This window comes from Anguilla anguilla, chromosome 10, assembly GCF_013347855.1.
Source record: "Anguilla anguilla isolate fAngAng1 chromosome 10, fAngAng1.pri, whole genome shotgun sequence".
Classification (NCBI taxonomy): Eukaryota; Metazoa; Chordata; class Actinopteri; order Anguilliformes; family Anguillidae; genus Anguilla; species Anguilla anguilla.
In genome coordinates, this window is record NC_049210.1 from 40,488,955 (window position 1) to 40,506,329 (window position 17,375).

Here is a 17,375-nt window from a genome sequence, read left to right on the forward strand (position 1 = left end):
TTAAAATTTTAATACTTTTTGTTTAGGACTTGTTCAAATAGGCATAACTTTGCTTAAAATGGACACAAACACTTTTAATTACATTTACTAAATATTACGTTTAGCAAACGCTCGTAGTAAGGAACTTTTGGATAAATTATTTTACACAGTCTATAAATACAGCTGGATATGAACTGAAACAGTTCAGGTTAAGTAGTGTACTTACTCTAGGCGCACAAAAGCAGCGCATATAAGCTATTATACAACAATGCTGTTGGCATGCAAAAAATAAATGACATGCCAAATTAAAAACAATTATTCAAATGATGCATGGACACGTTCTTTCCATTTATTTTAGCGTGTCAACATTGATAATTTTATGTTTTCAATGGATTTTAGTGTTGACAGCCACATTTTAATCTCAGTGAAGTAATCTTTGATCTGTCTTTCACATACAAAAAAACTTCCTCTTAAGTTCTCAGGTGACGCAGCTGAAAGTAAATACTTAATGATTACCAGTGATAAATTTTATATGAACATTAAATTGTTAATGGAATTACTTGACCAACTATAATGTCAAAATGATAAAGTTGTTTGAAACGAGAAAATACAGCTTGGTAAGTGTCCATTTTGTTTGCGAAATTAGACTACATTTGGGTAAATGTAACGTGATATATATCTTTTGGGGAAATGACTCTGCACAGAATGTGCTGCATAAAAATGAAATTGACTGCTACCCCTCTGGAGGGGCAGTGATAAAACTGACACATACGGCTATGCTTCCTTATGTTGAGTGACAGGTGTCAATCATCACAGGGGATCGAACGGGCCTGGCTATGCGAGGGGCACGTGCCATCCGGGTGAATGGTTCCTGCTCGTCCCTACCACGGAGCTTCTCCACCCTAGCTCCCCAGTGGTGAAACAAACTCCCTGGTCCTCTGCGAACCTCTCAGTCATTGACCATTTTCCACCATGGTCTGAAGACGCATCTCTTCAGACTATTCCTGGCCTAACTATCACCACGCCGCAGGGCACTCCCAATCTAGGATCGCTCTTATCACTTATATTATTCCACTTTGTTCCTGTACCACTTTCATGTAACACATGTACCTCCTGTAACACTTTCATATTGCATGTACCTCCATCCAGCACTTATATTGCACTTGTATCGTTATCTTGATGTTGTGTCTCGTTGGCATGCCTCCTAGTTTGACTTAATATTACTCTCTGACCTAGCCTATGCTTACCGTGTGAAGTGGACTTATTGTGTTCACGGCTATGGATAACTGTTACATAATGAGTATTGTACCTTATCGGACTTGTGTTTTGTAGTTGTTCCAATGACCTTCAATATGCACTTATTGTACGTCACTCTAGCTGCCAAATATATGTAATGTTAGACAAACTCCAATCAGTGCAAAGAGGGGCAGGCTTTGCTCCTGGGACATCCGATCTCATCTTATTGGAGAATCAACAAGGAAGACGTGATCCCTCGGCCACGCCTGTCTGGAGTTGACTGACAAGAACCACATGAGCTGGTCCTTGGGTTCCATAGCCACTGGCTGCCCTTACCGCAAAGCTGGAGCCATGCCATGTTGAGAGCGGAGACCAAATGTCATTCGTTCGTTAGAGCATGCGAGCGCGCTCAGCTTGTTTCTCATTTGCATCGGAGGTCCTGGCCTGGGCTGAATTCAACAGACAAAATGTTCCATTGATGCCCATGGGAGGTCTGGTCTGGAGCTTGTGTCAAAGTACGACACAACCACTGACAATGGACTTCATTTCCCATGAGCACTAGTACCAAAAGTTCCTCAGGGTGTGCTGACTGTACACAGCATGGAGAATGTGGTCAATGGGGTCATTTAAAATCTAACAGACAGCCACTTTGGGAAAGACAGAACACAATGGGTTAAGTGTTCAACACTTTAAAGTGTGTCACATGATCTATAATTAGTACAGACGAGCAGGGCCTGCCTTTCAGCATCCAAATGGAAAACATCACAGTCTCCACCAGATCGGTTATGTACTGGGCTTATTCAGTCAGGACTGGACAGCACTTCTTAGTGGCCAACTAGCAGCATTCCCTGCAGTGACCTGATCTTATCTGCCCCAGCCAAGTGATGCATTGGCTTTTGAAATATTCAACCAATTCCATTATTCTAATGCAGGTTCCTTAACTAAAAAGCTGCAATGTAAAGGAAGGCTTCAAGGGAGTCCATTTCCTCTCTGAATAATTCATGGTTCAGGCTTTGTACCCCCAACTCAGGTACCTGGACGAACACACCTGCTAATTCTGTCACTTGGTGAAGGGGCAGGTAAGGACGAGTGTGAGGCCGGGGGTAGGAACAGGGGCTCAAAATAAAATCGTAAATCACACACCTGAAGCCCTCTTGTTTTTCCACTGCATGAAGTACAAGCCGTGATACAAACTGCGCAAATTATGAAATCGTCGCCAACTCCCATGGCCCTGTAAAATTCCATTGTGTTTTTCATAAGAGAAGACACATTAAGACAGCTCTATCTCTCTGTGTTACTGGTGTAGGTGGAGGATACATGTTTCCCATGTCCCTCAGAAGAACAACGCTTCGCACAATGCAGAAAGGACTGCCCCCTACCTGCAGTCCTCACCCAGTGCATATTCCTGCTAAAAGTGTATCGACAGCCATGACACTGACTCCCAGTACACCAATAAGAGCTCTTACATTTACAGATAAAAGTGATTGAATATGTAGTGGATACATATACAAACACCGCCAAAATACGAACATTTTTCAATATGCTATTTTCCTTATAAAAATAGATAAATAAAAAGATAAATATGCTTTTCAAATATACTTCTGTTGTTCTTTAGTGTTTTCAAAAGGAGGAGTCGAGGTAGTGATCTGGAAGCCCGCAGTCTTCACCAGATCACCTAAGCAGAGCATTTCTGTTCCCATAAAGCACCTAAAATCGTGTTCCGTCTCCTTGACTGCGTCACACCTGTCAGCGTCTGTATGAGTTTTGGCCCCGTTGCATTCTGGGTTCCAGCGGGCGCGGGTTTCCGGGGAGGTACCCCTGCGCTCCGGGACCACGGGGAGGCGGCGGCCTGGTGGCGGGGCCACGGGAGGGCGGGGCTCCGGAGGGACGTCCCCCTCGCTCGTTTGAGGGGTGGAGCTGCTGCCTCGATTGGTCCTGCTCGCATCTCTCGCTCTCTCTCCTGTTCCCTGTCAGAGAGAGAATGAGAGAGGGGTTAGAGAGAGAAAGAGAAGGGCTGAGGAGAGAGAGTGTGTATATGTGAGAGAGAGAGCGAGAGAGAGAGAGAGGGGGGAAAGAGAGAAGTAGAGAGTGAGAAAGCAAAGGATAGGGAGGAGAGGGCAAACATATAACATATAACAACAATTTTAATAAAATCCTAAAATTATCCATTTTCATAAACTATATAGAATATCAGTCTACACTGTGGTTTTAGTGTATAACCTGTACTGATATAAAACCATAATAAATACACATTTAGATTTAAATAAAGCAAAATGAGACAAAAAAAAGACTCATAGCCGTTTCTCACCTCTATTGTCCAGTGATGCATTGTTCTCCTCCTGCCTACAGGAGGCAGCGTTTCTTGCTTCATCCAGCTCACTCGCGGCCTTTAAGGCAGCCTTCTTGTTCTTCTTCTTGTTCTCCTCATTTTGCTGGAGACAAGCCGTTGGAACATCAGTCCTCTATTCCCATACACAGACCCTTTGTGGCTCACCATGTACTAAGTGTACATCAAACTGCTTATTTAAGGAAAGCTTAGGTTTTTGCAAAGAATATTTAAATTATTGGATTACATGTGCCTACTTACAGTGTAGAAATAAAACTGCATGTGACAAGTGCAACAAGCTATGACTGATTGGAGGAATTTTGGAGACCAACTGACAATCTTTTCTGTGCGGAATGGGCAGACTTTGTTATGACTATGTTAGGACTGCCCCCTGTTGGTAAATCTGGGTACTTGAAAACCGAAGAGAACACTGAAAGGACTTTTGATCAGGCAATCACTCAGGTGAGTCATTTTTGGATCTGTTGAACCAAAAACCTTGAGCATTAAGACACTGAACATGTACTGATATTCTTCAAGTGTAAGATCTAAACATAACTATAAATTATATAAAATGCTAATATAACTTTTGTGCGCTTTAAGTTTGCATCAGAGTTCAGCTGCAAATATTTTAGTCTGTTTTTGTCGATCCATGAGTTAACGCGATGGTGTGTTAATATGACTTACGGCCTGAAGCTTCTTCTTTAGCTCCACATTGGCGGTCTTGTAGGTCTTGGATGTGGACTGCAGATAATAAATGGCTAAACTGCAAACATTAAAAAAAAATTATATATATATATATCATATACCTTGAAAAAATACAGTATGACAGCATAATTCTTCGGTTGATGGATTTATGAGGTATGCACAGGAGATGTCTGTTACTGAAATGCTACTATTACATTACAAAGTGTACGAATAGAAAACCCATGGTAACCGACACAAGTAAAGCCCCTTTATAAAATGCCCCTTCATAAAATGTTTTACGGTGCTCTGCCAATTGGATGTGCCCGTGCTGGTCACATGTCTTATTTCTGGCTCCTGGTTGGCTGTCTAAAGCGCACTCACACCATGAGCAGAATGAAAGGGAGGATCAGTCCCGGGTTCGAGGCGTAGCTGAACACCTTTCCGAACCATACAGGAAAATCGTTCTCCAGGGTTTCCTGGATCACGTCGAACATGCGGTTCTTCCCACTGAAAGAGGGAAGGGGGAAGGAACAGGTGTGTTGACACAACCGTGAGCACTATTCCAATATTACAGCAAAAACATGAAACTTACATAAATTTTGTTTGACACAATGGTGTACATGCAAAGAAGATGGCTGATATGTTCTGATCTGAGATATTCATTTGGAAACTTCTGGGGTATGAAGATAATGGCGTTGAGGTAAACCGCGTGGTGATTGTATTCAGAGATTGACTAGTTTGGCTTTCATGGTATGATGACAGTGTGTGTACAGCAACATGGTAGTTATGTTCTGTGACTGGCTTGTCTGGTCTGAAGGAGGGGCTATGGACCAAATGAAGAGCATAAGTAGAGTAAGATGGTGGATGTACACAGTGATTGATTAGTGTGACCTGAAGGGGGGGGGGGGGGGGGCTATGGACCAAATGGTGAGCATAAGTAGAGATAAAGTAAGATGGTGGATGTGCTCGGTGATTGATTAGTGTGACCTGAAGGGGCCGCAGTCGAAGGAGGGCGGTATGGAGACGATGGTATAGATGGCAGGCAGCGTGGACAGGAAGAGGATGACCAGCAGCATGGCCATGTAGAAGTTGTTGGAGCCGGAGGCCTTGAAGACCCTCTCCTGCGGGACGTTGCAGCTCATGACGGCCCAGCACTGCAGGTACATGGAGACGTGCAGCCGCAGCACGTTCAGCGCCGGCAGGCAGGGGGCGTAGAACGCACCCATCCTGAGACACGCACGCGCGCACACAAACACGCACATACATACACATACACACACAGGCATACATACACACACATAGACACACAAACATATGCATACTCACACACACACACACACAAACACACACACACACACACACACGTATGCACACAAACACACGCATACATACACACACACATAAACACCACAGAGAGAGAGAGAGAGAGAGAGAGAGAGAGCCATCACTCAGAGGAGGTTTCCATGGTAATACAGAGAGGAGGCAAAAGCACAGACCACCGGGAGGCACAGCCAATCAAGCAGCTACCAGGGCAACGGAGGGCACAGACAAATGCTGTCAATCAAAGTATTTCCATGGCAACAGACGGGCGCAGAAAAAACTGGCTGCCACTCAAATTGATTTTTTCTTTCTCTGTCTGGGACTGGATGTCCCTGTCTCTCATTGCAAATAATGTTTTCCTCCTTCTTTCAAGAAACATGCTTATGCTATCTTTTATCTAAAGACAGATTGCCCTGAGGTCTCCCCATCCAACCACCCCGCCCCCCCCCAGCACCTGTCAACCACACCCCCTGCCTCTACCCCATCTACCCATACATAGTCATACAGGTATTAGGTATTTTGGTCTGTTAACCCAGAGTGAGGACTGTGTGTGGTTTTGGGATGGTTGACCCAGCATGAGCTGTGTTTGTAGTTTGGGGATAGTCGACCCAGCATGCATTCCTACCAGATCATCCCTTGGTTGAATATCAGCCCCAGCACATTCCCGCTGACGTCAAACTCTGAGTAGGACGGCTTTCATTTGGGAAAAAAGAGACAAGGACCCCAAATCACACACAGACTCTCCTTCATGCAATAAATATCTTATATTTCATGTATTTCATATCTTATATACATGTCATATAATGCTATATAGTTCTCATCCAAAACTCATGAATAAGAGTGTATATCTAGTCACTGTTTGTTTCCAGTAGTGATCTGTAGCAGTTTGTGCACACATGCATGTCATTTTATACTGTTATTTGTCTCCTGTAGAGGTCCGTAGTGCTCCTTAACTGCCTGAAACAATCTTGTACTTGTGTGTTTCCTATAGATGTCTGTAGTGGTCTGTGGCGGTCTGTAGGACTCACAAAGCCGTACTCCAGGTCCCAGCACCAGCAGTAGTTGAGGAAGCGGACACAGACGGCCCGCAGGAAGTCCCCGATCAGCAGCGTGATGTACGTGGTCATCGTGTCCGATATGATGAGCCGAACAAACTCCTGCCCGTACAGGAGGACAGGGTCAGCGCGACCACAGACGGTCAGAGAGGCACTCACTTCTGTCCAAACTGAGAGCATTCACACACCTGTGCAGGCACACTTTGCAGTTTCTTATCATATAAAGTTAAAATAACCTCATGTTTTTCATATTCATTATTTAAAAATATCAAAGAGGGTTACTTTTTCCTTGGTGCTACATAAGTGCTTCCTGCGGTGAGCTTCCATGCTTCACTGTAAAGTGCTTTACAGTGTGTAACGTGTTGTGATTGGCCCACAACTCTACATGCCCCAACATATACAGCATGCTCATAACATGCCATATAAGCTCATTACATAATCGCGACACCATTACACATCTTATTGCCTGTGTGTTACACCTGTCGTGTGCATTACCTGTCCCACCATCGTCTCCCAGCAGGGGCCCCTGGGGACGTCGGCAGGGGCCACGGTTACCGGGGGAATGGTGCTGTTGGCCGACAGCGTTCCGTTGTACAGACTGGCCTGCCAAACAGTCATGTTCAACTTGACCACTTCCTCTTCCTGTCTCTGCAGAGCACAAAAGGAGATTAATGCACAGATAAGAATAATGCCAAAGCTAGCCTGTTAGCGACAGCTGCAGAGGTCTGGCTCCCATGCTATGTGATTGGGGCCAGGGGCACCAGTGTCATAGCCTGGGGTGACATCATATTTTGACCATCTAATCATGCTATCATATTTTGGGGCGATACATAGAGCGGGTGCACCTTGAGGTTGATCTCATCCATCAGGGCGATGATGAAGGTGTAGAGGTTGCCGAGGAAGAGGGCGAAGATCCGTCCCAGCTGCCACTGGAGGGCGATGCGGGGGTGGTAGTTCTCCAGAGTGCTGATCACGTCAAACAGCATCGGGCAGAACATGCCCAACAGTGACATCACCATGTTTACCTGCGACATCACACACAGGCACACACAGTCTCGCATCAGCAGAAGAAGGTGCGCAGATATAAATGATAAGCGGATGTAAATGACTCTTTACCTCGTTCCTTTCCCACCAGCTGTGGTTCTCCAGGCCCTCCAAGGCAAACTTCTGTGACCTCCTGACCACAAAGTAGATGAGATAGCCACTTCCTGCCAGACAGCACAGGACCAGGAAGTTGGCCAGCACCCGCAGGAAGCGGGTCAGGTGAATGTTCTCATCCTTGTGACTCTCCTGCTCCTCCACGATGGACTCCTGGGAAAACGACCCCAGAAATGACCCTGAGAAACAAGAGCTGGACACACAAGACTTCTCCACATGGGTACCTCCAGCTTTGTGCTATATTTTACACCTCTTACTTTAGCACCAGGGTGAAAGGGGCCACTCAGCTATACCTTAAAGCTGGTGGTGATGGAGGCGAACTTGTTGTCAGCGGTTTCCGGGTTACCGATGAGGTAATCCCAGCTGGTAAACAGCTTCCAGCTGAAGTTGAAGCTGGTGTCGTCCCCGCCCATTTCCTCATTGGCGTTCCGTGCCATGCTACGAAGCGACATGCATTTACCTTATATTTAGGCAGTTAGCAGTAGCTCCAGTTGATCTAGAGTGGCTTCCATAGCTGCCGTTCTTCTATTTATACAGTCAGATATTAGTCGAGGCAATCAGGTTAAAGTGCCTTAACTCAGAGGAGACACGGTAATGCCCCACCTGGGAATCGAACCAGCAACCTCCAAGCCCAGTTTAATTTCTCTGACACCTTTGCAGAGTTCAGAGACATCAAGGAGCATGCTCCTGAGCAGGAACCCAGTGAATAACCCTTGACCATTTGTCTGTAGCTCAGTGGTCCTCCCCTTAATCTTTATCTTAGTGGGATAATCATATCTTTTGTTGTGCAGTGAAGTACAGCAAGGATTTGTGGTTCAACACAACACAGCAGGTCAGAAACAAGCCGTACCATCCCATGGGATGTGACAGGTACTCACGTTCTTATAACCACCATGTAGCTGTAGGCCACAGTCCCCACTCCAACCAGGAAGTAGGACAGGGGCATGCGGAACTTGAGCCAGCCAATAGCACGCTGGCTGTTATAGAACCCATAGAACAGGACAGAGTACTGGGCATAGCCCTGGCACAGACAGACAGACAGACAGACAGACAGGCAACATAAGCCTCCATTAACATCTGAGCCACAAGCAATGGTATTCATAAATCTTTAAGTGCTTTTCAAAACACTTTTAAAATTAATTCCATGGTGTTAAAGGGCAAGACAATTCTGCTCTTTCCCTGCTAAAGCCTATTAAAGACCTACTGCTGTCCATATAAGCAAACAAGGAGTTGGACAGTGGAAGGAGATGGTTTTGGTGCTATTGGACAGTGGGAGGAGATAATATGGATGCTATTGGATAGTGGAAGGAGGTGATATGGATGCTATTGGACAGTAGGGGTCAGTGAGGATGCCATTGGACGGTGCTCACCCCAAAGTCCCACAGAACGGCAAAGTCCATGGCGCTGTTCTCCTCAGCCCGGGGCACGGTCTTCCTGGGCATGCTGCCATACGGCTTTCCCATCAGTGCCTGGGCAGATCACATGACTTTAAAAAACACCCTCTCTTCTATACTCATTAGAATACTTCCAATCCTGAGAAATATAAACACAATTTTTTTGCATTTTGTGGTAGTAATAGTTGGTAAACATAAGCTCATCCAAAACAGAGTTTTCAAAATATTTAAACAGAGATTTATTTCAGCAGAGATAATCCATAGAATGCTCTTATGTTCTTACCTCAGGCACCATGACAAGGCCAAAGGTCAGCCCAAACAAAATCATGTTGATGCCGTACATCCAGCGCAAGAAGATGAAATAAGAGGCAACCGAGGAGCCAAAATGGCCTAGACAGGGAGTATTTCCACCATTTTAGATTCTTCAAAAGGCAAACATGTCCCATTGGAAAACATCAATATCTGAGGGTCAGCTGGAATATTAAACATAGGCTCTAGTGGAAAATTATTTGTATTGGATGCCAATATAAATTTCGCTGTACATACAAGAACTGTCCAGCTAGTCATTACCTCTTTGGTTAAAAAGGGAACTCAATTCAGGAGTGTCTGTCTCACTCTGAAACCTAGTTAAAATAGGGTAACTGCAATTAAGGCTTTAATTAAGCTTACTTTCAATCTCCTTTATTTTCATTTCCCAGGGAATGCAGGCAGTTCTGAAGTTCTCAAAATCTCTCCGAAACTTCATACATTTCTGTAAATGAATACAGCAATGGCACACTTTTTACCAATAGATGGCGCTCTCGTACAACAATTACAAATACAACCACTATTTAACTGCTTGGAAATCAGAACTCCTTTAAGGGCACACATGGCCAACATATTCTAGAGTGTGTGTTCATTTGCTGTAAAAACTGACATTGTTTCAGATCACAGACAGGGCAAGTAGAGAACTGGATTTTGAACACTCCCCCACTTAATCAAGTGTTATAAGAAACACTTCCCAGCATGCACCATTGATGGGCAGAAACCAAATAGCCTGGTGTCGGAGGAAGTTGTCCCTGCATACTAATCAGTGCCACTTCAGAACCGCAGAAGACGGGGAACAGACAGGAAGTGCCACCATTTTCTCATAATGGCTTCCTTCTTCAGGCCTGCCAAACCTTGGTGCCCCACAATGTTCCTATTCACTGGTGAATGACAAAAAACGTGGCAGCTGCATACAGTCAGTCATGTATCCACCAATAGAATCGCACGCTCTATCCCTGGAAAACACGCCCTCTTTTCTCGCACAAAGAGCAGACAGAAATATAAAATCTGTTTATATTAAATGGAGGGTTCCCACCTTCACCATCCTGACTTTGTAAGCGTACAGCTTCCTGCCCTTGCCCATGCCAAGAGCGCCCTCATATTTCTCCACAAACTCCTGGGATTCCCTGGAAGAGAACAAACTTGCGCCGTAAGCCGCCATCCTTCAGGGCCGAACATGACCGCCGCAACAAGATCATGTTGCATTTAGGGTGCTTTTATTAAGCAGGCGTTGGGGAAGACACCGGAATGACCTTACACTCCTGGAAGGCCGGTATGGTCAGACAAAGTGACCCAGAAGAGCGATCGCACATGGAAAGGGTCAGCCAGTCAGCCGGTCACCTCCGGACCATGTGACCATGTGAATGGTTTCATGATTACATTACTATACATTACAATCGCCTGGCTCTTAAGAATGCGTGATGAATACATACAGTACACATGGTAAACCTGCAGGTGTATGGGTAGCAGGTAACTTCAGGTATACAGCACCAAGCACAGTGAGAGATATCGGCATGCAGGCTCAGTTCAAAAGGATGTTACAATTATGATGTACAATTCACACATTTGGCAGAGGCTGTTTGGAAAGCGACTAAGAAAAAACTGCATTTAACAAATCACCACTCTACACTGAATCACCATGGAGATGGGAGTTCCGCCCAGGCTGGATTCATTTCCTGTCTCACCTCAGGGTCACCAGCTTCTTCCTCATGGGCAAGGGTTTGGCTCTTAGCGTGGCGATGGTCTTCTTCCTCTCCTCCACCGCCTCTTTAAGCGCCTCCAGCTCTTCTGGGGAGAGCGTCACTCCCTCTTCTTCCTCAGATGACTCCTCTTCCTCCTCTTCCTCCTCGTCCTCTTCAGAAGAGTCCTCAGATTCTGAGCTACAGAGGTTGCAGCATGATGTCAGTGTTTGTGCGTCCAGGCTGAGATCCAATTACAGTGCGATGCTCTTCATTCTTAATTTCCAGCATCTGAGAAATGACTTAAGCATGAAGTTCCAGTCCTGGAGAGCCACAATGGCCGCTGTTTTTCAGTGTATTCAACTTCAGTGCTTAAGGCTAAAGGTCCACACACCAAAATAGGCTGCTTGTTGTAAAGAAACAACAAAAACAGACACGGCAGCCCTGCAGGACTGGAGTTTATGATCCCTGGATATAAAACATGTTTTATGTGTTTAACTGGGTGGTTTAGGTAAGTGGTTCTGTTTTTTGTCTGTTCACTGTGGTCAGAATTTACTGACGCTTAATAGCAAAATGTCATGTGAAAGAATCCTTGTGAAACACATCTGTTTAAATTTACCCCACAAAGCTGGAGACAGTGCCTCTTGAGGTTGGACTGCACCTGGGCCTCCATTAGCCTAGCGCCTTAGCTGGAACCCTACGCTTGTGCAAGTACAGAAATCCACCCTTACCATGTCACCACTCTTCTCTTCTTTTTCTTCTTTTTTCTGTCCTTGTCCTTCTTTTCATCCTTCTCTTTTGCTTCCTTACTCTCTTTCTCTCTCTCCTTCTCCTCATCCCTCTTAGCTCGCCGGTCCTTGGTCTTCTTCCTCCTGGACTTCCTGTCTTCATCTTCTTTCTTGTCCTCTTTCTGTTTCTTGGTTTTCTCGTTCTTGCGGTTCTTCCTGCGTTTGGGGGTCTCCTCCTCTCCTTCCCATTCCTCATCTCTCATCTTCCCTTCCTTTGCCTTCTTTTTCTTGACTCTACGTTCCCTTGTTTTCTCCTTCTCTCCTTTGGCTCCTTTCCCACCACGTGAATTCCCTTTCCTGGGTGATTTGCGCTCTCTCTCCCTCTCCCCCTCTCTCTCTCTCTCCCTCTCCCTCTCCATCTCCCGCTCTTCTTCTGAATCCACTTCTGTATCAGAAAGAAAGCATGGGCATTTAACATCTCAGCATCAGACTACAGCTCCAACATCAGGCCTCATGATATGCTGGGTGACAACCACATTTCAAACTGAGATAATGTCACAAGAAACAGGCCATTAGCCCATCCAATAAGCAAGCAGCAGGAGTTTCCCATTACAGTTCAGTACAAGGTTCCTGGTGGGCATCGTAAGGTTATGAACCTGACATATGAAGTTACTATAAAAAATACCACAAAATAAGAATCCATGAGAAGCTCTTTGCACAAACTAGGAGAGAATATTAACAGCTCTTCACTCCACAGGTATGCATATAAAGGGGAAAAGGTGAGGAAAGAAATCAAGGGAAGAGAGAAACAAAATGTAAAATTTAAATTGAATAAAAACGAATTAGAGGACCTCAGGTCAATATTTGTTGTCCATTAACATACAGATGAAGCTATTTAATAAAATTCCCACTCCTGTGCTGACACACCTGGAGTCATTTAGAAAGTTAAATCCGCTGGTTTTTTCCTGACATAGAGACCGATGTGAAGCGGATCTGGAAAGTCTCGTTCTTATTCTAATTCCAAAGTCTTCATTAATGCATCATTAAATTTGCATAAAAAGTTCATCTGTTTGGCCTTAGGGGACTCATAAGCAATATAACACTACATTGGACCTCATCAGAGGCACTGCAGTACCAACAGAGGCAGCCAAAGCCAGTCAACATGCAGTCACACTCATTCACGGTCTTCACAGCTTAAAACATTGCCACAGATAGACATGACTATGTTATGTTGCAGGAGGGACCTTACAGCCCCAAAACCGGATGGAGAATTTTATAACAAGATGACCTACATTCCTGGGTCCTTCTGTGTTTTAAAACAAATACAACTTGTCTAAAAAAAGCTTAAACTTATTATCATTAATTTGGTGTTTTCTTGTTGGGCACACTTGAGAACCAATCGTGGATTGACATGGATATCAATCATTCTATGATGCGTTCACCTGTATGGACACCAGCAGAAGACACCTATTATACCAACCCAAACGGTTTGTTCAGAATGAATGACAGGGCTGCAACCAGCATCATATGTTTTTATGTGGAAGAAGATCACAGATTTGAGTTACGTGAAAACCTTCAACGTGTCATCTTTCCTTGTTGGCCCGGGGACGTGGAGAGATGTTGGTTTCTTTGAGACGTGTGGAGACGCAGAAGTCAGACCTGGCTACCCGAGACTGCTCTGGCACGGGGCCAAAACAGCCCCGCGGGTGACAAGTCGTAAGTTCCTGTCATTGTACGCGGATCAGATTTCTTTTGTGACACTGCGTAGCCACTGTCCGGGATAAAAGATAGACCCCCCCCATCGTGAATGGATATGGCCTAGATATGACATCACAATCGGAAGAGCCTGCCATTCCAAAGGGATAAAAAGTGAAATTTACCTTATTTTTTTATGAATATGCAGATTTACCTTTATACAAATGCTTTTTCTCTGATACAATGTGATCAACTGACTTCTTAAGCACTTGTTTAAGGAATGAAAAAATGTGCTATTAAAGCAGTATTCTGTGTGTGTGCCTGTGTGTGCGTGTGTGTGTGTGTGTGTTCACCAGCATACACGTGTGTATGTTCAGTTGTTAATGCGTGTGTGCACACACATTTGTGCATGTGTGTATATTCAGTAATGGATATGAGGGCTTCAGGACTGCATGTGTGTCCACCATAAGCATGCTTAAATTTGAAGTGTCCAATACAGTGTCCTGGAAGCTCAACCAATCATTATGCGTTAGTAATATGAACAAAACTGGCAATGACATTATACTATGACTTCCAAGCCCAGCAGGACAGAAACAGGTCACTGTGACTGCAGGGGAGGACAGAACAAGGGTCAAAATAAATTATCTATCCCAGTCAGTCTGCACTGTCTGTCCCAGAATATACCCTGCCCTCACATGTGGAACAAAAATCAGTGGTAATTTGTGAAAAAAATAAAAATAAAATGTCACACAGTGGAAAAGTAGGGCATGGCAACATAGGACGTGCTTCTGATCTAATCCTGCTAATGCAACTCACGGATCTCTGCAGGGTTGGCATCGCTGTCCACCTCGATGCTGACTGGAAAGAGAGAGAGAGAGAGAGAGAAAAGGAAGAACGAGTTAAGGTGATTATTTGTTTATGGCAAAAATGTCCCTTTGCTCTATTACCATTTTAATATTAATGTTTTATTCAATTTCATTTCATTTTGAAATCACAAACGATGTGTTCCTACCTCAAATGGCAGTTGGGTGATTTTTATGATACAGTACGCTGGTAATGTAATTTTAACAGAATCGGTCAACCATTAAGTTCAGGCATAAAGGTCCATTGTGATATATGGCCTTCTTGAATCTGCCACAGCACCTAACAGTTTAAAGAATGTTTTGAGAACATCATGTGCGAAGGCTACTGTGAAATGCTCATCAAATAGCAGGGACAACGCCGCCTATGCAGTTATGCATGTCCTTTAAGCTTTGATAAAGACTTCAATCACTTCCTCAGGCTGATCTTTTCACTGTCTGATTAGAACATTTCACAGACTGACGCCTCCATTTGTCAAGGTTATTTTATAAAATCGAAATGCATTAGCACATAAAAAAACAGCAACTTCAGTACGACTTCTGGTCTTCTGTTCTATTATTCAAATGCAAAAATGTATAGCATTCCCAGATGAAGTTTTTGCATGTTTCTCACCAGTTCTGAACTTTGTGCATTTTAAAATATTCTGGAAAGTTTGTTTCAGTTCTGGGCCCATATCTGATATCCTGTTGACACCCAGCAGTAGTTTAATTATTTATTTATTTATTTTTGACATAATACAAGTGTCTTGTATGACAAAAACCTGTTGCAGTGAAAATATTTTCAAAAATACTATTTTATTTTTATTAAATGCCCCATGTTGTGTAGGTTTTAACACAGCAGAATACATGGTACTTGAGACTAAGGCCAGAGACTCATGTCCCCTACAGGGAACAAAAATGTATTGCCAGGTCTTAGGAGGATATTCAAGAAACAGATAAGAACAGGAGTGCTGATCTGGGATCAGGTTTTCCATTTTCATATCCTAGCCTTATCCAGGATGCGCTAAAAGGAAAAACTGATCTGAGATCAGTCCTCCAGCTTGAAGACGTTTTATAAAATGAGCTCTCAAGCCTTCAAGGATTTTATGTGTTAAGAAACCGAAAGGTGAGGACATGAAGTCATTGTTGCTGATATTGGAAACTGAGAGGGTTGAAGTGTTCTGTTATTCCCCCCTCCCCCCCCCCACCCCACCCCCCTTCCCGTTATTATAGCCAGTGGGTCGTAGACGGTCATTACAAAAAGGACAGATTAAAGGAAACAGGATAGCCACCAGCACCAACGCATTTGTTGTACTCATTTGCACACACGATTATATTTTCAGGGTGCTTCTCATCGGGACCTTGGGTGAGAGATTAATTCACCTGCAGTATAACTGTCTGTGCTGTGCTCCATAATACAAGCAGCAAAACACAGCCATTAGTGAGACACAGCCGATTCATACGCCCCCACAGTACAACACGGCTTTGGTTGTGCGGTTGTGACCAGTGAGGGTATTAACGACAAGGGGGGGGGGGGGGCTGTTGAATAATCCATGGCCAATTTTGCGAACCAGTGTGTGTGTGTGTGTGTGTGTGTGTTTGTGTGTGTGTGTGTGTGTGTTGAATAATCCATGGCCAATTTGCGAACCTGTGTGTGTGTGTGTGTATATGTGTATGTGTATGTGCATGTTCAAAGGGGGGTTGGGTGCTGGAGGTCAAAGGGCAAAGGTCACTTTCTTTCAGTCACGGATCTGACCGTAATCAGGCTTTTCATCAGCTCCAGCTCAGAAAGGGCGAACACTGGAGATAATAACAGCTCTGGGTCGCACGCTGCAGCCCGTATTGACTGCGCCTCAAGAACAGAAAAACCAATTTGTCCAACATCATTATCAATCCTGGCACAGTGCTTCACCCTCCATTATCATTTCACAGCTGACAGAAGAGCCATTGACTCATACTCAGAAACAAGGTTGTTAAGTTCATGTTTTGGTCTCAGAATGCCACAATAAATATGACCTGTTATTATTATAAATAGAAAAGCAACCTCGCGTCATGTTGGAAATTTTAATATCAAGCAATACTGGATATGATAATTCCATAAGCAAATCAACTTTTACTGTAAATGGATTCCAGTAATTTTTTCTCTTCCCTGTCACATGACTGATATGCACAATTTCACATCTGACAACATGGATACTGGTACATGTACAATATAGCAGACTGGATATGGTACATGTTTTCACACACACATACACCCGCACATATGTATATGTAGAGAGGGAGCGGGAGAGAGACTGCTCCTCCGGCAAAATTTCTAGTGTTAATTCAACTCTGGCAGTGTTAAATCATCTCTGATAGTCTATCTGCAGAGTAGCAATAAGCTTCCTGACTGACATAAAATAAAAATATTGGTAGCCAAGAATCCCACAGACAGAGAAGGTGAACACAAGTAAATTCGATCTTGTCATCTAAAATGACAAGATCGAATTTAATCAATAAATCCGTCCATTTTGATTTGTTGTCACCTTAACCAGGTAGCTTATCGCACTCAATTCTGATTCGCAAAGACAACCCAGGGAATTGAAGCGCGTACGGAATGCAAGGGATCGAGAATTAAACATGAGTGCTAGTATAGCCTGTTATCAGATGTTTTAAAATCGATACTGGACGAATAAACCGAACAGACGTCGAAACGTTACCGTCGCTCTCGGCTGTGATGAGCTTCTGGTGCGGCATCGTCCCGGATTGCCCTCCACCTGGGCCTTCGCCGATAGACAGTTTCCCTGAAAAGCCGGTACGGTCCCTCGACCTCGCGTGTAATGAGCGTTTAACCCGAGCAGCTTACTTTTACCCCAGCGACCTTTCACTAGCGCTAATAGGGCGACAATGCCGGACAATACCGGGAGAAACCCGAGGAGAGCGCAATTTCACTGCGCTTCAATTATTCATTGGGATTTTTCTTTGCGTTCTTTTATG

At 44.2% G+C, this 17,375-nt stretch overlaps 1 protein-coding gene across 1 annotated transcript; it reads right to left on the reverse strand.

Annotated features, from left to right (window-relative positions):
• Positions 1-2,845: 2,845 nt before the first annotated feature.
• tmc1 (transmembrane channel-like 1) lies at positions 2,846-17,369 on the reverse strand. The gene is made up of 20 exons (XM_035435620.1): positions 17,099-17,369; positions 14,377-14,418; positions 11,869-12,196; positions 11,144-11,338; positions 10,495-10,585; positions 9,822-9,903; positions 9,436-9,542; positions 9,129-9,227; positions 8,637-8,779; positions 8,052-8,196; positions 7,717-7,911; positions 7,446-7,625; positions 7,096-7,248; positions 6,574-6,702; positions 6,171-6,238; positions 5,213-5,452; positions 4,607-4,732; positions 4,226-4,304; positions 3,524-3,647; positions 2,846-3,092 (listed from the first exon to the last, which is right to left on the reverse strand). Exons 1-20 carry the CDS (start codon positions 17,133-17,135, stop codon positions 2,962-2,964), a joined length of 2,694 nt encoding a protein of 897 aa, XP_035291511.1. The 5' UTR covers positions 17,136-17,369; the 3' UTR covers positions 2,846-2,961.
• Between the last annotated feature and the right edge of the window lie 6 nt (positions 17,370-17,375).